The sequence below is a fragment of the Garra rufa genome, chromosome 19 (assembly GCF_049309525.1).
Source record: "Garra rufa chromosome 19, GarRuf1.0, whole genome shotgun sequence".
In the NCBI taxonomy this organism is placed as follows: Eukaryota; Metazoa; Chordata; class Actinopteri; order Cypriniformes; family Cyprinidae; genus Garra; species Garra rufa.
The window spans coordinates 7,430,352-7,454,494 of record NC_133379.1 but is presented as its reverse complement, the minus strand read 5'-3'; the positions used below and the strand labels follow the sequence as shown (position 1 = coordinate 7,454,494).

Here is a 24,143-nt window from a genome sequence, read left to right as displayed (position 1 = left end):
ATTTTTGATACTGTTATGATTTTTGTATTAAAATCTTTTATATGCCTAAAATGTGTTTATATTCTTATATATATATATATATATATATATATATATATATATATATATATATATATATATATATATATATATATATATATATATATTTATTTATTATTATATATAATTTTTCTTTACTAAAAATTCTCACTACGTACATATACTGCATATATTCTATAATTTATATAAATAATTCATTAGGTTTTTGAATTGCTATAATAAGTTGAAAATGTCAAAAAAGTGAAAAGTTGAATAAGATAAAAAGTTGATAATTGCAAAACATGTTGCTAAAAAAGTCGATCAAATCTGTCATTTTTGATACTGTTATGATATTCGTATGTTTATATTTTGTAAAATACATTCATTTTTATTAAGTTCAAATTCCATTAGGTTTAAATTTGCATTAATGCAAAATTTAAAAACCTAATAAAATATTTGTAATTAGGAAAAAAAAAACAATTTTATATATTAAAAAAATAATTTTCTTTACTAAAACATCTCACTACATACATATACTGCAGATATTCTATAATTTATATCAATAATTCATTAGGTTTTTATATTTCTATAATGAATAAGTTAAAAAAGTTTTAAAAAGTAAAAAATAAGCTGAATAAGTTATAATTGCGAAACATATATTGCTAAAAAAAATATAAAAAAGTTGAACAAAATCCAATCCAGAACTCATCGAAAATCATTTTTCTGCTTGCCCAAAATAAAAATAAAAAATTCAGTCTTTTTTGATACTGTTTTGATTTTTATATAAAAATAGTTTGTATGCATATAAAAGTGTTTTATTTATTTTAATTAGGCTTAAATTTCATTAGGTTTAAATTTGCATTAATGCAAAACTTAAAAACCTAATAAAATATTTGTAGTTAGGAAAAAAACTATTTTTATAAATTAAAAAACATATTTTTTTGTATTATTAATATTATATATCTTTTTTTTTTTTTTTACTAAAACATCTCACTACATACATATACTGCATATATTCTAAGATTTATATAAATAATTCATTAGGTTTTTATATTGCTATAATGAATAAAGTTGAAAAAGTGAAAAATAAGTTATAACTGCGAAACATATGTGACCCTGGACCACAAAACCAGTCTTAAGTCGCTGGGGTATATTTATAGCAATAGCCAAAAATACATGGTATGGGTCAAAATTATTGATTTTTCTTTTATGCCAAAAATCATTAGGAAATTAAGTAAAGATCATGTTTCATTAAGATTTTTTGTAAAATTCCTACTATAAATATATCAAAATGTAAGTTTTTATTAGTAATATGCATTGTTAAGAATTTAATTTGGACCACTTTAAAGGTGATTTTCTCAGTATTTTGATTTTTTTTGCACCTTCGGATTCCAGATTTTCAAATAGATGTATCTCTGCCAAATATTATCCTATCCTTACAAACCATATACCAATAGAAAGCTTAGAGAGAGCTTTCATATGATGTATATATCTCAGTTTTGTCAAATTTAACCTTATGACTGGTTTTGTGGTCCATGGTCACATATATTGCTAAAAAAAAAAGTTAAACAAAACCCAATCCAGAGCTCATCGAAAATCATTTTCCTGCTTGCCCAAAATAAAAATTCTGTCATTTTTACTACTGTTTTGATTTTTTTATATATATATTTTGTATGCTTATAAAAGTGTTTTATTTATTTTAATTAGGCTTAAGCTTCATTAGGTTTAAATTTGCATTAATGCAAAAATTTAAAACCTAATAAAATATTTGTAGTTAGAAAAAAACTAAATGTATATACATTTTTCTTTACTAAGAATTCTCGCTACATATACTGCATATTCTATCATTTATATAAACAATTCATTAAAGTTTTTAAATTGCTAATGAAAATTATACAGTTGAAACATGTACAGTCAAACCAAAAAGTATTCAGACACCAGATATAATTTTTTATATTTTTTTACTAGTGAGTGCAGGACACTATAGTTCATTTATGTAAGTGATGATAGCTTAATAAAGTGAACTGTGACATATTATAACCAAAATTTCTTCCAGTAAAATTGATAAAAATTTGGTACCAAAAATATCGTTCAGATCCTTTGACCTGAGCATGTTTTTTTTTAATTGTTAACGCAATCTTTTTATGCAACAGACTGAACAAAATTAAGCATTGCTTGGTAATTGATCAACAAAGTATTGATAGTTCTTATAACGAATAACAGTGAAAATACATGAAATGTTGGAGTTTTAAAGCATAAAATTAGATGTACATCATGGAAGGAAAGACTGACCTAAATGCTCTTAGACTTCCCAAATTTATCGTTAAGCCCTGCAGTCATTTACGTAAACAAGTAGTTTGTTCGCTTGACTCAGAAGCAGCTTCCTGTGAGCAAAAGCGACCTACTACGGATGCCCTCAGGTGTGTTAGGTTTGTGAAATGTATCCCATATTGCTTTCTTTCACCCCATTGGCTGACGATTGATTGGAAGCCCTCTGCATCCTCTGCCAGTTCCTCCGAGTAAATAAATCTTCATTTACATAAACAGATCTGTCCTGCAGTCAATCTGGGCAATGGGGGGAGGATTATTCCCGAGACCTGACTTTTCGTCAGGGGAGGGAGACGCTCTCTTGCCCCTTTATTGTGTTGTGAAAGTCCATTTCAAGGATGTCACCCCCAGCCCATTAGTTTGGATAATGAGCCCTATAAAGCACATTTATAACTCTTGACATAACAAGCCAACAGATTCTCCTCTGTTCCTTCTTTTTCTCTCTCACTCGCTCTTTTCCTTCTCGCTTGCAGAGATTAAAGGAGGAAAGGTCAAACCGATGCCCTGAGCCAGTGGTTCATGTCTGGTTTTGTTTCAAGACCTAAATTTTACATTTGGATGTCAAGTTGTGAACTGCTGCCTAAAATCTAACATGTGTTTGTTTCATTCCAATTATTGACTTTTTGCATAAAATGTTAAAGCACCATCTATTCCTATAGTGTAATGTAAAAAGACAGACCACTTCTCTCTGCAAAAAGAGTTTTTAGAAGCACCTGACCCATGAAGGATGAGACAGATAATATATGATGCTCTAGTCTTTTAATATTTTATCTTTAAATCATAATCTGACCATCTCTTGACCCTTTTGTGATTAAAGCAGGTTTTTGATAAAGAAAGCTGAGATTTTTCTTGTCCTGATGCATCTTCTGTATTCATACGTCATAGAGTTAAAGCTGTGATTGATACACGTGGTCAGAAGATCAGCTGCAGTCATTTTGTGGTTGAAGATTCGTACATCAGAGATGAACATAGACAAAGCACAGCTTACAGGTAAGCACATAATAGCCCACAAAAGTGAAATTAGTATTCATTACTGTCATTACTGACAAACTGTCACTTCTATCATTACATGAAAAACTCATATTGATCGTCCCATCCAGCTCTGCTCTTGACATTTGTTGACATTTCACATGCATTTCACCCAAATACATAGGTTTCAGAAACTTATGTATTACCAGTCAAAAGTTTTTGAACAGTAAGATTTGTATTGTTTTTAAAGAAGTCTCTTCTGCTCACCAAGCCTGCATTCATTTGATCCAAAGTACACTAAAAAAGTCACATTTTTGAAATATTTTTACTATTTAAAATAACTGTTCCCTTTTTGAATATATTTTAAAATGTAATTTAAGCCTGTGATTTCAAAGCTGAATTTTTAGCATCATTACTTCAGTCACACAATCCTTCAGAAATCATTCTAATATTCTGATTTGCTGCTTAAAAAACATTTATTGTTGAAAACAGCTGAGTAAAATTTTTTTCGGGTTTCTTTGATGAATAAAAAAGTTCAAAGCTTCATTTATTTAAAATAGAAATCTTTAGTAACATTATAAAATTGCGAATCACTTTTGATCAATTTAAAGTGTCCATGCTAAATAAAAGTATTCATTTCTATCATTTATTTCCCCAAAAATAATAAAACAAAATATATACTGACTCCAAGCTTTTGAATGGTATAGTGTATATTGTTACAAAAGCTTTTTATTTCAGATAAATGCTGATCTTTGGATCTATTCATCAACAAATCCTAAAGAAAATGTACTCAGTTATTTTTAATATTTATAATAATAATAATAATAAATGTTTAATGAACAGCAAATCAGCATATTAGAATGATTTGTAAAGGATCATGTGGCACTAAAGAATAGAGTAATGATGCTGAAAATTTAGCTTTGATCACAGGAATAAATTACATTTTAACATATATTTAAATAGAAAACATTTATTTTAAATAGTAAAAATATTTCAAAATTGTATTGTTTTTGCTATACTTTGGATCAAATAAATGCAGGCTTGGTGAGAAGAAGAGACTTCTTAAAAAAAAAAAACTTACAGTTCAAAAACTTCTGACTGGTAATGTATATTTAGTACTATCAAAATCCCTAAATCACACTTTGACTTTTTAACTCTAAAAGTTTTTCTAAACCCGTTTGACTTACCTTATTCTGTGGAACATTAAAGGGTCCTATTATGCTTTTTCACTTTTTGAATTTTAGCCAGTGTGTGGTGTGCATGTTTGGGCATAAGAAACATCTACAAAGTTACAAATCTAAAAGTAAAAGTAAAAATCTCCTTTAGTGATCCGATGTGTTTTTGTAAGAAAAAGATCCATATTTAAAATGTAAGAATCTTTAATCTAGCTTGGGCAGTTGTACACGGAACTTGCTGCTTTGGGAAGAGGTGTGGCAGGACTGAAGCGCCGTATAAGCTGTTCGCCAATTGCAACACAGTGGGACTGCTAACCAATCACAACACATTTCGTTTTTGGAAGGCGGACCTTCATCAAACCCGGAACTAATCGAGCCATTTGTGCCAGCCTGGGGAGAAAGCTATTGTAATAATGTAAATTATATAAAAAATACTGCATTTTTCGAACCACCAAGCATGAGAGCATGTTCTAGTGCGCCCACAAAACAAAAATAAAATAAAGAATCATCTAGCTCCTCTTTTTAATGCAATGAAACCATACAGTGCTTTACAGAATTTCAAGCACTCAAATCTCTAAAATGTTCCACATAATTCATATTTCCAACCTTGGGTCAAGTTTGATGCCAGTAATGCCAGTCCCTACATGGGTTGTAAGTTTCTCATACCATGTACATTTTGCCAAAATGACATTTGAGATTTAAGAGCTCGACATCCCCTGCTCATTCTACACTTTCTTTGTATTGAAAAATTGTATTGTATTGTATTGAAAGAGCAGCGACAACATTTTTCAAAATATCTTTTGTTGTTACATAAAAGAAAGAAAGTCATACATGTTCGCAAATGACATAAGGCATAGTAAATGATGACAGAATTTTCATTTTTGGGTGAACTATTCATTGCAATTACTGTAGATTGAAAAGGCAAAATGTGATTTAGAGTCATTTTCAGATAATCTCCTTCATTATATATGTTCTGTTCTTTCTCCTGTTCACCTTTTTATTCTAATTCTCTTTCTCCATCTTTACAGGCAGATATCTCGAGCAGTGCTCATCACAGACAGATCTGTACTACCTTCAGAATCTGATCAGCAGGTATACAGCTTTCTTTCTTTCTTTCATTTCTAAGTTTATTATTTGACTTTAATTTGTTTTTATTTGATTTTGTGTGTTATTTTGTTTATTTGTTGTCGTTTTTTCAATTTATTAATTTGTTCTTTGAGTTGTTCATACATACTATATTTTTCTTTTTGTTTTTTCTCTTTCGTTTGTTCTTTAATTTGTGCTCATTCTGTTTGTTTTCTCCTTTTGCTTGTTTAATTGTTTTTTCTTTCAGCATTTCTTTTCAAGTTCTGTTCTTTCTTTCAGTTTTTTGCATATTCACATGCACATTTAAAGGGCATTGACCTATCTCTGCTGTGTGTGTGTGTGTATGTGTGTTTGTGTCGTGCGTTTCTTGCCTGCCTTGCACTTTTGCTTTTCAACTTGTATTGCATTACATCTTTTTTATGCTGCATATCACATTTGGATGGATTCTTGGGACACGTCCAAGATTCAGCAGGCATAGATGCAACAAAACATCAGAGCCGATTTGTGGGATCGTTACAATAGTTTTGACGTCCCGTTCTTGAGCGTAACATTCTAAAGTGAATTATGAGAGGAAAAAATAACCAGTTCAATGAAAGGACAGTAATTCTGTTTGCTGTTACTGGTTTAGAATTGAATAAATAAATCTTTCTGAAGCGAGAGTGGATGGTGACATGCAAGCGTCCTCTTAGGCTAATTTGAGTGCTCTCCACCAGAGTAGCTACAGGAAAAGAAGCGGGGTGGTCCGCGTACCTTCTGAATCTCAGCCCAATTTGCTCTCCATCAGGAATTCATGCTTGAATATTCAAAGCAGATCAGGAGAGGAAGGAAAAGTGGGTGTAATTTATGCTCATTAGCCTCAGCGAACAGAAATTAATATCAGTGTCTTGACACAGTGTGGAAATGGAATATTACATGACTGTGTGTGACAAAACGTAATTAAATATTCAGGCTGGTTTTAATTAGCCGTTCGTCCTTTGGAATGACAGTCGCCAAACGAGCATTCGGTCAACGCTTTCTCCTCTTCTTCACACTTTTTTGTTGGCATAGTTGGTGCACTTGGACTTGATTAAGAAGCAGTTCTAACATAGTTTAACCCAAGGACTGTATGAAAACATTGTCTGGATTTAAATAACCGGATTATACAGATCCTGTTACACAGTCACAACTTTCAGCTAATAGGTTTTAGCTCTGTTTTGTTTGCATTGTCATTCATGCCAGTATTTACTCAACAAACTTGGGTAGAATCATTTTTTGTGTGTTTTTGCTGATTTCCCACTATGCTTGTAGTTCCAGGGTGAACTGGCATGTCAGTCAAATATGTTTTTGTAAGTTTTAAGATGTAAGTAAGATGTTTCCTGTTTTAATGGCAGATCTCATTGGTGACTATTCCTCCTCCGGAGTCTTCTGCACCAGCTGTGAGGATGGTGGAGCTCTGTTCCTCCTCCATGACCTGCATGCCTGGCACTTGTGAGTTACACATCCACCACAATCACACAATATATACATGACCACATAACAGTTATACAATAACCATGATCACATGGTGAACGCATGTTGCACCACGCTTTGTCAAGCGTAACAATGATTTCCAAACAATCTGCAATTCTTTCTTTTGCCAGCTCCAAAATGTACCAGCAACCTAGTTAATGGATAATGTCTGTTTTTTGTAGATAGTGTACAAGGCCAAATCCGCATCAAATGATCACCAAAACCGCATTTCTATTATGACAACTCTCTGAAAAGTTTAGCATGGTAATGGATATAACAATGTTAATGTATTTGGTCTTGGCAGAATAGATCTGCTACACTGCTGCTGCTGAATTGCTGCTGCTGTTGTTTATTGCTGTAGTTGTAGATTGTATAGAACTTGCTACTGCCAAAGCATGGGCAATACAGTGCTATGAGTATTCAAGACATACTGCTGCTGCACAAATAGCATAAAATAACCAGTGTTGCGTGTAATGCGTTACAAAGTAAGTGTTAAGCGTTACTGTAATAATATTACTTTTTTCAGTAACTAGTAGTGTAAGGCATTACTCGTCTGAAAATGGTAATATTATTACAGTTTTCCCGAGCTAGTTACTTGCGTTACATTTGCCAGTAGCACCTTCATCACACAAAAGGCACACAACACAGAGAACAGAAGGGAAGGGGAGGGGGGCGTGAATGGAACAGTGATTGGTCTGGGTTTGGCACGAGGTATCATTAAATTACCATCACCGCTTGGTCGACACCCGGCAGCCAGCAGCAGAGCGGCACTCTCAAATAAAGACCTGCAATCCCGCGGGAGTACCGCGGGACCCAACGCAACAGAGTGCGGCGCGGGACAAAACTTGATGGGCAAGTGCGGGTGCGGGCCGGGTAGAGACTCGTGTGTGTGCGGGATGCGGGACTCCTACAAAATAGAAATATCTAAACATAAAATATCTAAAAAACAAAAAAATGTTATCCATCTATTGCACAAAAGCAGCAAGAACAACATAAATATGATTAGTAAGCGCAAGAATAGGCAGTTTCGATTTAAAACTTGTTTGCAGCTTGAGCAATGTAGCCATCTGCTGATTTTTGGAACGCATCGCCAATCAGTGGTGTTTAAGATAGAATTCGCTCACTGCTCAAAAGTTTTGAACAGTGCTGAATATTGCGTGCTTACGAATCACAACACACAAAGTGTAGACATTTATGAAATATTAATTGTGCATAATAGCCATTGTGTTATAAGAGCTTTATGAGATCGCATATGCACTGAGATGTCAGCTTTAAAGGAGCTTTGTTTGTTTGCATTCTGCCGTGGATGCACGCAGTAGCTCATGTTTGCTTTTTTGTTAAGAATAACAGTGTTTTGTGTAAGAAAAAAAAATGTAACTAGTAATATAACTAGTTACTTTCACCAGGGAGTAATAAAGTAAAGTAAGGCATTACTATTTTTGAGAGTAATATGTAATATATTACTTGTTTGAGTAACTAGCCCCAACACTGAAAATAACCAGTAGCAGATCTGTACAGGTGGAGCTGGGGTAGGTGGAGGGTTTCAGAGGAACTCTGAAAGTGAGCTGCAAAATGCCCAAGTGAACGCTGCCAGCCATTTAAATGGCTGCAAGCTGCGAGCTCATTGGTTGCGTACGCAACATGAACCAATCAGATTGTGCCAAGTCGTATAACTCTGAGATATCATCAGTTACGAAAAAAAACTGTCAGTCTGCGGCATCTAGAGTTTTATGGCAGAACTATGTATTTCTACAATAAATGAATACAATTAAAAAACAAGAATATTGTGAGATATTATTACAATTTAAAATAACTGTTTTCTGTTTGAGTATATTTTAAAATGTAATTTATTTCTGTGATCAAAGCTAAATATTAAGCATCATTACTCCAGTCTTCAGTGTCACATGATCCTTCAGAAATCATTTCAATATGCTGCTAAATTGCATGATTTCTTCTTATTATCAATTCTAAAGTTTTGAGTTTTTACTTTTCTGCTTTATAGGCTTTTGGGTACATTTGCACAGGCCCCTTTTTTAAACAGCCCTATTATAGCTTCCCAAAGGGTAAATTTCAACATTTTTTTTATCTTTTCACCTAGAGAGTCCAGAGAATTGTACTGCAGTGTTTTTTTTTTCCAGATTAAGTGAAAAACCTAGGACTAGTTCGCATTACGCATATCATAGGAATATCAGGTGTATGTGTAAAAAAAAATGCGCAATGTACAATTGTTTGTGCCCTTGAAATGCTGATATCACCTCCCAGTGGCCGATTACTTTCAAATTTCTCACAGACCTTTGGGGCTTTTCATGTAAATAGGACAAATGGTTGCGTAGGTATAGCCAGTTTTTCGCTTATAGCACCACCAAGTGGCCAAGCTCAGAGATTTTTGTCCTGTGACCTCAGGTTGAGCATAAGTGTTCCGAGTTTTGCGAAGATATCTCATTCTGTTCAAAAAGTTATAGCCATTTTACTAAAAGTGGCCCTGCCCCTTTCGAACATTTTGGTGTCCCTTTGCAATAGTGAGTCGAAAGTTAGACCTTTTTTTAAATTATTGATATGTACTCTCCAGAGAATCTTTCTGCACTGGTTTGGTTCCGATCGGGTGAAAACCTAGGGCTAGTTTGCAAAAGCAGGTTTTTAAAAAAATTCTTAATACCTGAAAATTCTTCCCAGCTCTCGATCGAATCTGAGGCATGCGTTTTGTCCGGCGTTAGCCAAGGATTCCAACTACATAAGACACTTGAGCCTGCGACTGATGGTTTGTGAGTTTTGAGTGATTTTGTATTTTTGATCGCTGTAGCGCCCCCGTCAGGCTGATTAGGATGAGACTTGGTGATAATGTTGGCGTTGTGAGTGCTACCATCCCTCCAAGTTTCAAGTCTCTACGACGTACAGTTTGGTCTGCACAGTCTTTTTTTTTTTGTGGAGATTGCTGATCCTTGGCCATTCTAACAATTACAATAGGGTTTCAACACTATGCGCTTGAACCCCTAAATATATCAAACACAAAACAGTTCATTTTAAATTGTAGTAATATTTCACAAATATTTCACTGTTTTGACTGTATTTTGATCAAATAAGTGCAGCCTTGGGCCCCGATCACACCGAACGCGTTTTTGCAGTGAGAGCGCCTTTTTTGAATGTTTTTCTGTTGGCAGTGAGCGTTCTCAAAGACTATAGAATACCCAAGACATGTCACTCGTATAGTTTTGAATGGGGAAAAATGCAACGCTCATTATGGCCGCGAAGCCCCGCCTTCTTAATGAAAGAGCCAATCGTTGATTAGTAAAGTCAGCGCGTCACTGCAGCTGCCGTTAGAAGTCCCGGTTGCTATAGAAACGATCGGCGCTCTAAGACGTGCGCTCAATACTGCGCATGCGCACTGGCTCATTGCCCGAGAGGCGTTTCAAAGATGGCCGCCGAGTGACATGACTTGCCTTAAAGGGACTTTGGCGTTCTGCACGCTGCTAATGCGCCCCGGGCACTTTGCTTTTTCGCCGCCTGCTGTTCCTCGCGTTTTTGCAGAAGCGCTCTGAGCGCCTGAAGTTGAAAAAAAAAGCAACTCTGAGCGGAAAAACGCCCGACGTCATTCGCATTTTTTTTTCCATTGTCCAATCGAATGAATGGAGAGGCGGTGACGAAAGTTTACCGTTGCTTAAAAAGTCCGGAGACTGCAAGAAATGGAGGACAAACTTTTGGTGTCTGTCGTGGGTAACCCGGAGCTGTATTTTTTAGGGTTTCTGCTAATATGACAGTTTACTTAACAGAAAAAACAAAGATTTTAGAGCGCTTGCGCTATAATCCTTTGATTTGACTGACAGGACAGCTGTTTTGGTCGTTGCCTAGCAACATAAAAAAAACGCAGCACACTGCTCTTTTTTTTAAAAGTCACCAAAAAAGGCAGTGTTGTACGCCTCGCGGTTTTAGAACTAAAAGACGCATTCGGTGTGATCGGGGCCTTGGTGAGCAGAAGAGGCTTCTTTCAAAACATTTATAGACTTTTGACTGGTATAGAAATGCTTCTGTTGTGTAATAATTTATAAAATGAGTTTGAACTATTAAGTGATCTTCCAAAAATGATAACACTGATACACATTGATAGTCTTTGAACACAGCCAAATGTCAAACCTGTCCTTCAAAACACTCAGTTTACCACCCACCTCGGCGATGACTCCATCATTAACTCCATTGTTATTTATGAAAGTTATTCTGTTTGTTACACTGGCCCTATTTTGCTATCAATCATCGTGAAGGGGTAGATCAGGTGGAGATGGTGGAGCGGTCCTGGCGCGGGCCCCAGTGACTGACTCCGTCCTCACGGGGGAATGAAAAGCTTAATCAGCGGAACTCCTCTTCCTCTCTCTGGGAATTGAGTTCAGGGGAAATGATAGGAAGCTTTGCTTTGCTATAGCCCGATCCCACAGGGAGATGGATCGTAGTCGTTCCTCTTTAAGTAATGCACTTCTACCTGAGAGCATCCCTCGCAATCAGCGGATGATGATGACCGTGACAGACATGCGTTCACAGGAGAAGATGGTCTTTATTTATCATTAACCACTTATGACAAGACTGTTTTAGTTACGCTGCTGGGGATCTTAGATGTGCTCTCAAGGGCTCCAGGCAACACTACGACTATTGATTATAGACTTTGAGGGCGAAGTGTGTGATTTTGGGCCACTAGCAGCACCAAACAGAATTGCCAAAATTATATCTGCTCTTGGTCGTCCTGCCCCAAATTCTGCCTCAGCTTCGGCCTACATTTCATTACACAAGTTTTAAGTATTTAAAGTATTAGTATTTTAACATAAAAATACATATTTGACCTTTAAAATCTTAATGAAATCAAAATAGGCCTAATTTGTGTGCTTTATACTTTCATCATACCACATTTTGCCTGAGATTTCAGTTTGAACTAATGGATATCAGTGTATGGAGAGCTTGGAGTGCCACTTAAAATATAAACAATCAAGTTATTGATATTTAATGATAATTCTTATTAAAAACAATTAAAAAAGAATGAAATATACATATTTAAAATGATTTAATTAAAATGTAAATATCTATAAAATAATAACTTTTAAAACTTACAATAGACATTTATTCTTAATGTAGTTAAATATTAATATAATACCTCAGCAAGTGAAATAATCATATGAAAGTGTAGTTGGTATTGTGAGAAATGTATTATTTCAAAAGGTTATGATTGTTTATTGATGAAAAGCAAATTTTAAATGGTTTATGAACTTGTAATGTTGTATTTTTATGTTAAAATTTACTATATTTTTAAGCATACATTTTAAAAGCAGTCATACATCTGCATTTATTTGTCATTTTTCGGAAGTGGTAATGAATACATTAAATTGATTTAATTTAATTGATTTGATTACTTGATTGATTGATTTAATTTTATTTTTAGGTGGGATTCCTAGTCTTTTAGATTTTATATTTAAAATATATGGAAGTAAAATGGATTTAACTCATGTTGATGACGCATTTTTAATTTATTATTATTTATTTAATTAATTTATACTACTTGTTTGTGCTACTTCAAATTAGTATACACTCGCAAATCTGACTTTTTTTTCAGATTTTTGTAATATAAACTCGAAATTGCAGGAAAAAAACTATGAATTGTAAGATTTAAACTCACAATTTTGACTTTTTTTCAGAATTGTGTGATATAAACTTGAAATTGTGAGAATTTTTTTTTAGAATTGTGAGATTTAAACTTGCAATTCTAGCTTTTTTACACAAAATTGTGAGTTATTAAGTCAGAATTGTAAGATATAAACTCGCACTTATGAGAAGATATTGGACAATTGCAAGTTTATATCTCACAATTCTATGGCAAAAAAACTGACTTTCAAGTTTCTCGCAATTGCGAGTTTATATCTAGCAATTCTGAGAAAAAAAGGCAGAATTGCAATTGAAAGAAAAAAGTCAGAATTGGGAGTTTATTATAATTGTGAATTTATATATAGCAATTCTGAGAAAAAAAGTCAGAATTTGGAGATATAAACTCGCAATTATGAGAAACTATCAATCTTTTTCCTCTCAGAAGTGGACTTTATAACTTGCAGTTGCAAGTTTATATCTCACAATTCTGACTTTATAAGTCTATCATGCATTTCTGAGATAAAAAAGTCATAATTGCGATTGCATCTCGCAATTATTACTTTATAACACAAAATAGCGAGTTAAGTCTCGCAGTCTGAGATATAAACCAACAAATATCAGCCTTTTTCTGCCCTCGGAATTGGACTTTATAACTTGCAATTGCGAGTTTATATCTCGCAATTCTGACTTAGTCTTAGACTAAGTCTATCATGCATTTCTGAGATATTGAGAAGAATTGTTTTTTCTTTGAGATTCTATACAGAACATTCTCAGAACTGGGGATATATTAATGAATCCACCTGTACTGCAAAAGTGTTCACTTTGAACTATCCAGGACTTTTAAAATGAGCCCCTAGAGTGTTTTTGACTGTGGCGAGGACTTTTTCAAAACTCTTCAGTGTCCCGTGTGTCTTTAAAGCCTTTAGCGAAGCTGCACCTCCTGTCCCACTGGAGATGCCTACATGTGTGCAGCTCTCCACTGTGTGACACGGAGCCTGTGTGCCGCCCTGAGCTGCCTGCACTGGAATCATTCACTTTGATCCTCACACACACAATTTTGTACGACAGACCAGAGGAAAGAAACAATGGAGAAGTAATGATCAGCCTGGAAGTGGTGTGTGAACTCTTGGGATTACTCGGGACATTTCCACCGATCCCACTAGTGGATCTTCTCAGACCTTTATGAGGATTGAGATTTGTTGTTTCAAATTTTGGTGAACGTTTCTTCTATCCCCCTCTGCTTCACTTTAAGGGCTACTTTCATTAAAAGCCTTACTATAGTTCTTGTCAGATTGTAGCATGCCCTGGGATGTTTCCTGAAGCAGTTTGAATTTTGATCCTTCACAAGAGAAAATAAAAGTTGAATTTATAAAAATCACCCTGTTCAAAAGTTTACATACACTTGATTCTAAATACTGTGGTTTTTTGTTTGTTTGTTTGTTTGTTTAGTGATAGTTGTTCATGAGCCCCTTGTTTGTCCTGAAAGTCCTTCAGGTCCCACAAATTCTTTGGCTTTCCAGCATTTTTGTGTATTTGAACCCTTTCCAACGATGACTGTATGATTTTGAGATCCATCTTTTCACACTGAGAACAACTGAGGGACTCATATGCAACTTTTACAGAAGGTTCAACTCTCACTGATGCTCCAGAAGAAAACACGATGCATTAAGGGGGTTAAAACTTTTAGAATTTGAAGATCAGGGTAAATTTAACTTATTTTGTCTTCTGGGAAATATGTAAGTATCTTCTGTAGCTTCTGAAGGGCAGTACTAAATGAAAAAAATATGATATGTAGGCAAATTCAGAAAAATGTACACATCTTCTTTGTGTTCAAAAGTTTTCACCCCCTGGCTCTTAATGCATTGTATTTCCTTCTGAAGCATCAGTGAGTGTTTGAACCTTCTGTAATAGTCGCATATATGAGTCTCTCAGTTGTCCTCAGTGTGAAAAGATGGATCTCAAAATCATACAGTCATTGTTGGAAAGAGTTCAAATACACAAAAATGCTGGAAAACCAAAGAAATTGTGGCACTTGGACTTTTCTAAAGAACGGCAGGCAATTTAACTGTTCAGGACAAACAAGGTGCTCATGAACAACTATCACTAAACAAAAAAACACAGTATTAAGAATCAAGTGTGTGTAAACTTTTGAACAGGGTAATTTTTATAATTTTAACTATTATTTTCTCTTGTGGACTATATGTAAACATCTTTTATGTGAAATATCTTATTCAGGTCAGAACTAAATAAAAAATAACATGCATTTTGTATGATCCCTCTTATTTTGGTAAAATAAATAACATTTAGCAGATTTTGCAGGGTGTATGTAAACTTTTGACTTCGACTGTATCTGCCAGTAAGTAGTATAAATAGCATAGCTACCCTTAATATGTCATCTTAATTGCCCTAAATGTTATCTTTTTCTCAGATTTGGTCCACTTGACCTGTTCATCATCTGGTACAGCCCAGGAAGATCTTGCTCCAGTTGTATCTCAGTTGTTTCACGTTTCCACCATTCCTGGAGAGGAGCCTTCAGAAGGTAAGACCTGACCCAGCTCCTTCACTTCCAGTTAAAACTCCCCATCATTTAAACCCATTAACATCTTCAGTCCTTCTGCGCATCGACCTCCGATTGCACACCCAGATCCGCTATACATCCTGCTAAGAGTACTTAACTAACCTTGCCGCTCGTGTCAAAGAGAGATCATCTCTTCCTCTCTTTAAAGAAGAAAGATCTGGTATTGCTGTGACATTCAGCGAAGGGCTTACACAGAGACGTTATTGGCGATAACAGTGATTGATATTGATGGTGGTGTGGCAGGCAGGGGCCAGGCGCTGCTCCCATTGATTCCCATTATGCTCTGTCAGGGTCTGCTTGGCTCCTTCAGAGTGAATCTGAGCACGACCTGTCACATATGACCTCACGTTACCTTCAGATCATGAGGGTGGAATCACATAGCGGGTTTGGATTTCAAAGATTTGATTTGAACTGAATAAAATCTAGTTTATTTTAGTTGTACATGGTCGTGATATGTCATTGTAGTAACTGAGTAGCAGCAAAGCAGTAGGTTTTTATTATTTTATTTTATTATTATTGTATATACATGCATATATGGCCCTGGAACACAAAACCAGTCAAAAGTAGCATGAGTATATTTGTAGCAATAGCCAATAATACATTGTATAGGTCAAAATTATCGATTTTTCTTTTATGCCAAAAACCATTAGAATATTAAGTAAAGATCATGTTCCATGAACATATTTTGTACATCTCCTACCATAAATATATCAAAACTTACTTCTTAATTAATAATATGCATTGCTAAGAACTTTATTTGGACAACTTTAAAAGCGATTTTCTCACCGTTTTGATTTTTTTTGCACCCTTAGAGTTCAGATTTTCAAATAGTTGTATGTCAGCCAAATATTGGCCTGCCCTAACATCATACATCATTGGAAAGCTTATTAATTCAGCTTTAAGATGATTTATAAATCTCAATTTGAAAAAATTGACCCTCATGACTGGTTTTGTGGTCCAGGGTCACATATTTGCTAAAACCATAAAAAAGACAAAAGTACACAATAAAATAAAATACAATAAACAAAAAAACTTTTTTAGTTAAAAAAAATTTAGTTTAACTTAATGTCCTAAAATAACTATAGTAACAAAAACTATATAGGCACTAGGGGTGGAGCCGAACCCGAATACGGTATTCGGAAAGGCAAAAATAGCGCGTTTTTTACAAATACTTATTTCGGACAAATACTTAAAAAAAATATTTGTATTCGGGAACAAGAAAAACTTTATATCAAAAAGCTGCGTTTCCTCAGGAGACCGCAGTGTATGCCCGCGTGAGTGAGTGAGTGACATTCAGGAGTCGGGGGGGTGGGGGGTAAAAGAGGTGACTGACACAGGCTGCTCCACACAGCAACAGAGAAGGCTCGGCTGAGCGAAAAAAGACTTCACTGCATCACTATTTTTGTTGAATAGATTTTTGTACCTTAATTGGGTTCCGGAGGCAGTTTATAACTTCGGGAAGCAGAGTTTGATCGGGAGATTATTCCATTAGGGGCCGTTCACATGTAGCGTCTTTTGCGCGCTCAAGTTCGTTATTTTAAATGTAGACGCGCGGTATGCGCGCTCATAACGGTGTGACGCGCCGCATCGAGATAAAAACATCTCAACTTTTCAGAATTACGCGAGCGCACCGCGGGTCATGTGACAAGAACCAACTAATCAGCTTCCTCCTTCCATGAAAAACATTAAAAGCTTAGCCAAGATGGAGGAACAGCCGGTTATAGCTGTTACAGGGATAACAGTTTTTAGTAGCTGAGCTACTGCAAGCAATTTTTAGTTTTGGAAATCCATTTATCCTTTGCTGAAAGGATAAATGGAGGAGTCTTCCTGGAGGAAGGTCATGGTTGCTTAGCAACGGCAGACGCCACGGGAACGCAAGCTCTACAGAGTGCTTTGGAAAGAAGGAGAAAGCGGTGCGCCTAGCGTTTTTCACGCGTTTTTAGGCGTGAACGGCCCCTTGTATGGTACGTTTAAGTTACTCGGTCTTTTGCAGACAGCAAGGTGTAGGCTATAGGCTGGATAACCTTAGAATAGCTTCCCGTCACTCATTATTTTTACGCCTATTTTGAATTTTACTCGAATACAAATACAAATACAAATGCTTTTCCCCCCTCAACAAATACAAATACAGATACAAATACCGGCTGCTTTGCACACCCCTAATAGGCACTTAAAAATTTATTGTAAAAAATACACAATAATGCACATAAAAAACACAAAATAATTACTTCAAATTTAAATTGACTAAATATTATATATATATATAATATATATATATATATATATATATATACACACACACACACACACACACACACACACAAATGTATGCATTTATATGTATATATTTTATTCATAATTAACATTTTATATAAATATTTTTATATATATATTAATGCATGCATTCACATTATATTCATATAATTAACATTGTATGTGTTAATTATTATATAATATATAATATGTGTTAACCAACTTAGGAAATACTGCTATAGGAACATTTCTATGTAAAATAAATTGTGATAATATGATAATTATTTTACTATACCATACAACTGTAAATTTACAATACTAATATTTAATACTCTTCATTTTTGTTTTTCAACTGTTGAACCACTGAGCTTTTGGAAAAACGGAAAACTGCAGGGAGCTCTTAAAGCTTCTCTTTTGTTGACAACAGCTGGTTTATAAGCACTTCACATCACAAGTTCGCCAAGATATTTAGCATGTTGGTTTTGCATTCCTAATTACACATTATAATTGAGCTTGTGATGAGCAGCATTTGCTGCACTGAGACACTAAAAGCACGTGATCATGCTGCTTGCCTGTAAAAGAAAACAGTCCCACGCTTCACTCTTAAACATTCAGTGCATGTTTTTTAAAATGAAATTGCAATCATCACGATTTTATAATAGCACTCAATCATGATTTAGTTTTGACTAGTTTAGCTACTTTAAATTGTGAGTAGTTTGTAACTTGACTGCAGCGTCATGTCATAGAGTTCCTAAAATGTGCTAATTTATCATAGTTTGTGTAATAACAGTACCTTGACTCCAAGATACTGTGATGGTGAGATTTAAAGACTGTCTTCTTTGGTTGCAGTAAGATCAAGGTCATCTAGGCCACAGCATCCTCAACACTCCTCACTCCATCCAACAAACTCAATCTCCCTCTATCAGCCAGCATCTCAAAACACCTATAATCTTTATCACATACTCCCATTTGAAGCATTGCCTTTTTCTATTGATTCTTGTTGTGAATTTAAGTACTTCTGTGGTTTGAGAAAATAGAAATGTTATAATTGTTTCGTAGTGTGTGTGTGAGAGCATGTGTGCTCAGGTGCGTGGCCAGCACAGCGGAGGGTGCGGGACGCGGGGCCCCGCTGGGCGACACACAGCCTTTTTATCACAGGAATGAGCTAGTACTATTTTAATTAAAATGTCAGAACAAATACTGGCAGAGGTCTTGAGGATGAATCGCTAGATAAGAAGAGCAGTGGGCCAGAACAGGTCAGAGAGACAAAGTCACCTGGGTAGATCTTCATTCATCCCCATGGTCAAAGCAGTGTGTGTGTGTGTGTGTGTGAGAGAGAAAGAAAGAGAGTCTGTTTAGATCATGATGGAGCCAAATGGAACAAATAAACAACAACTAGCGCAGATTTCCTGAGGGATTTTAAACCCTTCAGAAAGATCAAGGCTTATATATGACCGCATATAGACTAGATTAAAGGAAACGTATTGCTTTGCTATTACATCTTATATTCAGGGTTAGTGACTTGAACAACCCGTAACACTCAGAACACATCTCAGAACTCCTTAGTGACCAACAACATAAACCTCTGACACCTTAGCTACTGCATAGTTAAGAAACTCTCTGAACGCCTTAGCATCATGTAGCAGCAGAGTAAAAAATACACTCCAAATATTTTAGCAACTGCCTAGCAATGTTCTTAAAATGTCTTTGAACACATTTGTGTCTGTTGTGCATTGGTCACCGCCCACGTTTTCCTGAAGCATTTTACCCATTCATTTTGCCCACTGGGATTTAAAAAGAATATGTGTTAAATCACAATACTTCATGAACCAAACCAACCAAAAACAAGGAGAACAGTACAGCTCTTTATTGAAGCCCTTTTCCACCCCTAAATAAAAAAATTAAAAGGTTATTGCAAGTTATCTTACAATTCTGACTTTTTTTCTCAGAATTGTCATATATAAACTTACAATTGCGCATTATAAAGTCAGAATTCTGAGATGTAAACTCGCAATTCTGAGAAATGAAGTCAGAATTGTGTGATATAAACATGCAATTGTGAGTTTTTAAGTCAGGATTTTGAGATATAAACTCCAAATTAAGAGTTTATATGTCACACTTCGGAGAAAAAAGTCAGAATTGCGATATACAAAGTCGCAATTGCAAGGAAAAAAGTCAGAATTTTGAGTTTATATTCCGCAATTCCTGACTTTATAACTTACAATTGTGCATTTATATCTCTCAGTTCTGAGAAAAAAAGTCAGAATTGCAAGTTTATATGATGCAGTTCTGAGAAAAAAAGTCAGAAAAGTCGCAATTACCTTTTTTGTTTTTTATTCAGTGGTGAAAACGGGCTTCCATAGCTCCTAGCACAAAGTACAGCTTTTATGAGGGTTTTTCCCATGAAACATTGCAAATGACATTAAATTAAGTTGTTGGTTGTGTCTATTAAAACAATATATTTTAAGTTCATAGCAGAACATACAGTGCCTTGCAAAAGTATTCATACCTCAAGGATTCCACATCCAAAGTCAAATTCCGTGCCAGCTTAACTACCGAGCAAGCTTGTTACATCCGAAAAACGAAACATACAGAGCTGTAAGCATATGAATGTATGAAAATGATTACAGGTGCTCGTTGTTTCACCGCCTCTAGTGTTCATTTTCATTGAAAATTGCTTTGTTATGTACTTATTGGTATGTGTTTTGCGTCTTGCGAAAAAGTTTCCACGTGTTCGTGGTTAAGGACCCTCAAATCCATCAATCCACTGACGTCATCAGAGATGGAACACCATTCCAGAGTGGAAGCAAATTTTCTGATTTTTATTATTAAAGGGATAGCTCCCCCAAAAATGAAACTTCTGTTATTAATTACTCACCCTCATGTCCTTCTAAACCCGTAAGACCTTCGTTCATCTTTGGAACACAAATAAACATATTTATATAAAATCCGAGAGCTTTCTGACCCTTCATAGACAGCAACGCAACTACCGTGTTCAAGGCCCAGAAAGGTAGTAAGGACATTGTTAAAATAGTCCATGTGATTATCACTAGAGGTCGACCGATATTGTTTTTTACCGATACCGATAGCAAGGCTGGACCACACTGGCCGATACCGATTAATTAACCGATAGTTTTTGAAAATGGATACTGAAAGGCAACTAAAAGAGTGCTCTACTATTTTTTAAAAAGTACTAAACCATACTTTGTAAATTAATAAAAATATTAATATTAATTATATATTGATCATTAAAGTGATTTCATAGTTTATTAATGTTAACAAAATAAACTTCAAAATTTAACAAAATATCAGTAAATGTTGAAATTAACACTCTAACAAGGAACAACAGCTTTCATCAATCTTAGTTGATGTTACAAATGGGCTCATTGTAAAGGGGTGGGAATCTTTACATTTTAACAATATGTAAAATTGCAGTTTCTATGCTTTTTGTTTATATTTGGAATCTCTGTATGTCAGTACTGCCATCTTAAAATTAAGATTCAATTTAATTACATTTTATATCAAATTTATTTCGTGCAAAATTTACTTTAATTTTTTTTTGTTATATAAGCAGGTTACTTTTTAAAACAATAGACAGTGGCTGCTTTAACAGGCTTCAATGAATGCACAAATCTATTTCGATATATCAGATGTTTTGTCCTGCTCTGAAAACATAACTGACTGTGTGTACTGTACATCAGTTTCGTATAAAAGTATTCGAAAATGCAAGTGCATTTAACCGCATCCGCAATCGAGCTTTTTCGGACGAACAAACACAAAGCGCAAGTGAAAGTCTGTCAGTGCGCGAGTTTTGTGCATTTAATAGAACTACATTAATGAAAGCATAACGGCAGAAATTAAAGCATATCTAAAGTAAAACACTGCGGGTAGAAGCACACACTGTCAAGCAATGCGCACGTTTCACAGTGCAAATTCAGTGCAATGAAGCCCGCCACGTCTCTAGCGCGCACTCGTGCCATATGCGGGGGAAAACACAAGCTCATTGAAGAGAGGATTGCGATGCATCTCAGAATCCATTTTTCACACACTATATGAAACCAGGCAAAAGTGCGACTGCGTTGCGCGGACAACTCGCAAGGCCAATAACCGATAGTTCCGCCAATCAACTATCGGTGCCGATTAATCGGCAAAACCGATACATCGGTCGACCTCTAATTATCACCATCAGTGGTTCAACCGTAATGTTATGAAGCTACGAGAATACTTTTTGTGTGCAAAGAAAACAAAAATAATGACTTCATTCAACAATTTTCTTCTTTTTAAAACAACAGCAAAGTACAAAAAAAGAGCTTAAAATACTTTAAAACTTTATAGGAATGCCCTGGTAGCACTCATACATAATTTAATGTAAAGATGTATTTTCATAATTTAATATGTTATACGTAGATGATCTTTTTTAAACGATTATAGAGAGCATTGTTGGTTTTGTGTGTGTGTGTGTGTGTGTGTGTGTGTGTGTGTGTGTGTGTGTGTGTGTGTGTGTGTGTGTGTGTGTGTGTGTGTGTGTGTGTGTGTGTGTGTGTGTGTGTGTGTGTGTGTGTGTGTGTGTGTGTGTGTGTGTGTGTGCTGAGGCAGTGTGCCAGTGTGTGTTAGAGGGTGATTGTGGTTTGGGACGTTTTGCAGCTGCAGGCATGTGTTAGCCGCCATCAGGAGTGCTGCTGTATGCTAATCTGACATTTGTCACATCTGGGAGCGTGTGTCTGTGTGTGTGCGTATGACCGAACAAGAGCGCAAACACATGAATACTTACATATATCTTAAGTGCAAAAAGTCTGTTGAAGTATAAGATGAGCTATAATAACCAAACATAGATTTGTATAAAATAGGATATTTTGTACAAAAGTCAGTCTTTGAATTTCACTCACTTTGATTGAGATGTTAAAACATACAGTACATTAAACCCAGAAGCGAAACACTGCTGCTGTGTGTTGCTCAGAGACATTGTGACAAATTGTGGAATTATTTTTGTTGGCAGTGCAAAAACAGACAAAGTAATATATAATGTTTGATTGTATTATATTATTAATGTATGCACTACCATTAAAACATTTAGGTTTGTAAAAAGTTTCTTCTGCTCACCAAGGGTGCATTTATTTGATCAAAAATACAGTAAAACAGTAATATTGTGAAATAATATTACAATTTTAAATAACTGTTTTCGGCTTTAACTTATTTTAAAATGTATTTTATTCCTGTGATGCAAAGCTGAATTTTTAGCATCATTACTCAGGTGTTCAGTGTCTTATGATCCTTCAGAAATTATTCTATGCTGAAAATAGTGAATTGAAAATAGTTGTGCTGCTTATTTTTTCCCCAGGATCCTTAGATGAATGTACAATTCAAGAGAACAGCATTTTTTAGATGTAATTTGTCTTGTAACATATGTGTCTTTTAATGTTACTCTTTTTTTTTTTTTTTTTTTTTTTTTTTTTTAATGTGTCCTTGATGAACATTTTCTTTAGAAAAATTCTTACTGACCCTGAACCTTTGAATGCTGGTGTATATGACATTTGTTATTTTTATTTTATTATACACTACCATTCAAAAGTTTTTAAAAAGTAAGATTTTATTTTTTTAAAGAATGTTTTAAATGTTCAGCATCATTACTCCAGTCTTCAGTGTCACACGATCCTTCAGAAATCATCCCGATATGCTGGTTTGCTGTTCAAGAAACATTATTATTTTATAAATAATTAAAACTGTTGAGTCCATTTTTTCAGGATTATTTGATGAATAGAAAGATCCAAAGATCAGCATTTAAACTATAAAATTTTAAACTACACTTAAAAAGGCGCTTAAAAAGGTTCTTCACAGTGATGCCATAGAAGAACCATTTTTGCTTCCACGAAGAACCATTCAGTCAAAGATTCTTTAAAGAAGCATCTCTTTTTACCTTTTTATAATCTGAAGAACCTTCTTTCGCCACAAAGAACCTTTTGTGAAACAGAAAGGTTCTTCAGATATTAAAGGTTCTTTATGGAACCGTTTAAACAAAAAAGTCAGTGTAATTTTTTTTGGGGGGGGGGGGGATTATAGAAATTGTAACTTTTGTTTAGCAGGAATGCTTTAAATTGATCAAAATGATAAAGATTTATAATAGTGTAAAACTATTATAGATGTAACATTTCTATTTAAGATAAATGCTGTTCTTCTGAACTTTCTATTCATCAAAGAAACCTGAAAAAAATCTAATTGCAGCAAATCAAAATATTAGAATGATTTCTGAAGGATCATGTAACTGGAGTAATGATGCAAAAAATTCAGCTTTGAAATCACAGGAATGAATTACATTTTAAAATATATTCAAATAGAAAATATTAGTAAAAATATTTTTAGAATTTCACTGTTTGTCTGTACTTTGGATCAAATAAATGCAGGTTTGGTGAGCAGAAGAGATTTAAAAAAAAACATACTGCTCAAAAAAGTTTTGACTGGTAGTATATGTATCATGAATGATAAAACAAAAGTAATGTAAATATATTATGTATACACATGTATGTATACAGTATAAAACAGGTTCTCTGTGTCTATATATTATCTACAATAGTCATATATGCTCATGGCTTTCTTCTTATACTAGAAGAGATTGTTTGGCTGCCTGTGTTTAGTTA

The 24,143-nt window shown here is 34.7% G+C and overlaps 1 protein-coding gene across 1 annotated transcript in view; it reads left to right on the top strand.

Annotated features, from left to right (window-relative positions):
• chm (CHM Rab escort protein) overlaps positions 1-24,143 on the top strand; it is an 84,291-nt gene that overhangs the window by 55,846 nt on the left and 4,302 nt on the right. Inside the window, exons 10-13 of the mRNA XM_073824594.1 lie at positions 3,232-3,336; positions 5,519-5,582; positions 6,947-7,043; positions 15,109-15,219. Of these exons, the coding sequence (XP_073680695.1) occupies positions 3,232-3,336; positions 5,519-5,582; positions 6,947-7,043; positions 15,109-15,219 (377 nt within the window). The remainder of the gene's footprint in view (positions 1-3,231; positions 3,337-5,518; positions 5,583-6,946; positions 7,044-15,108; positions 15,220-24,143) is intronic.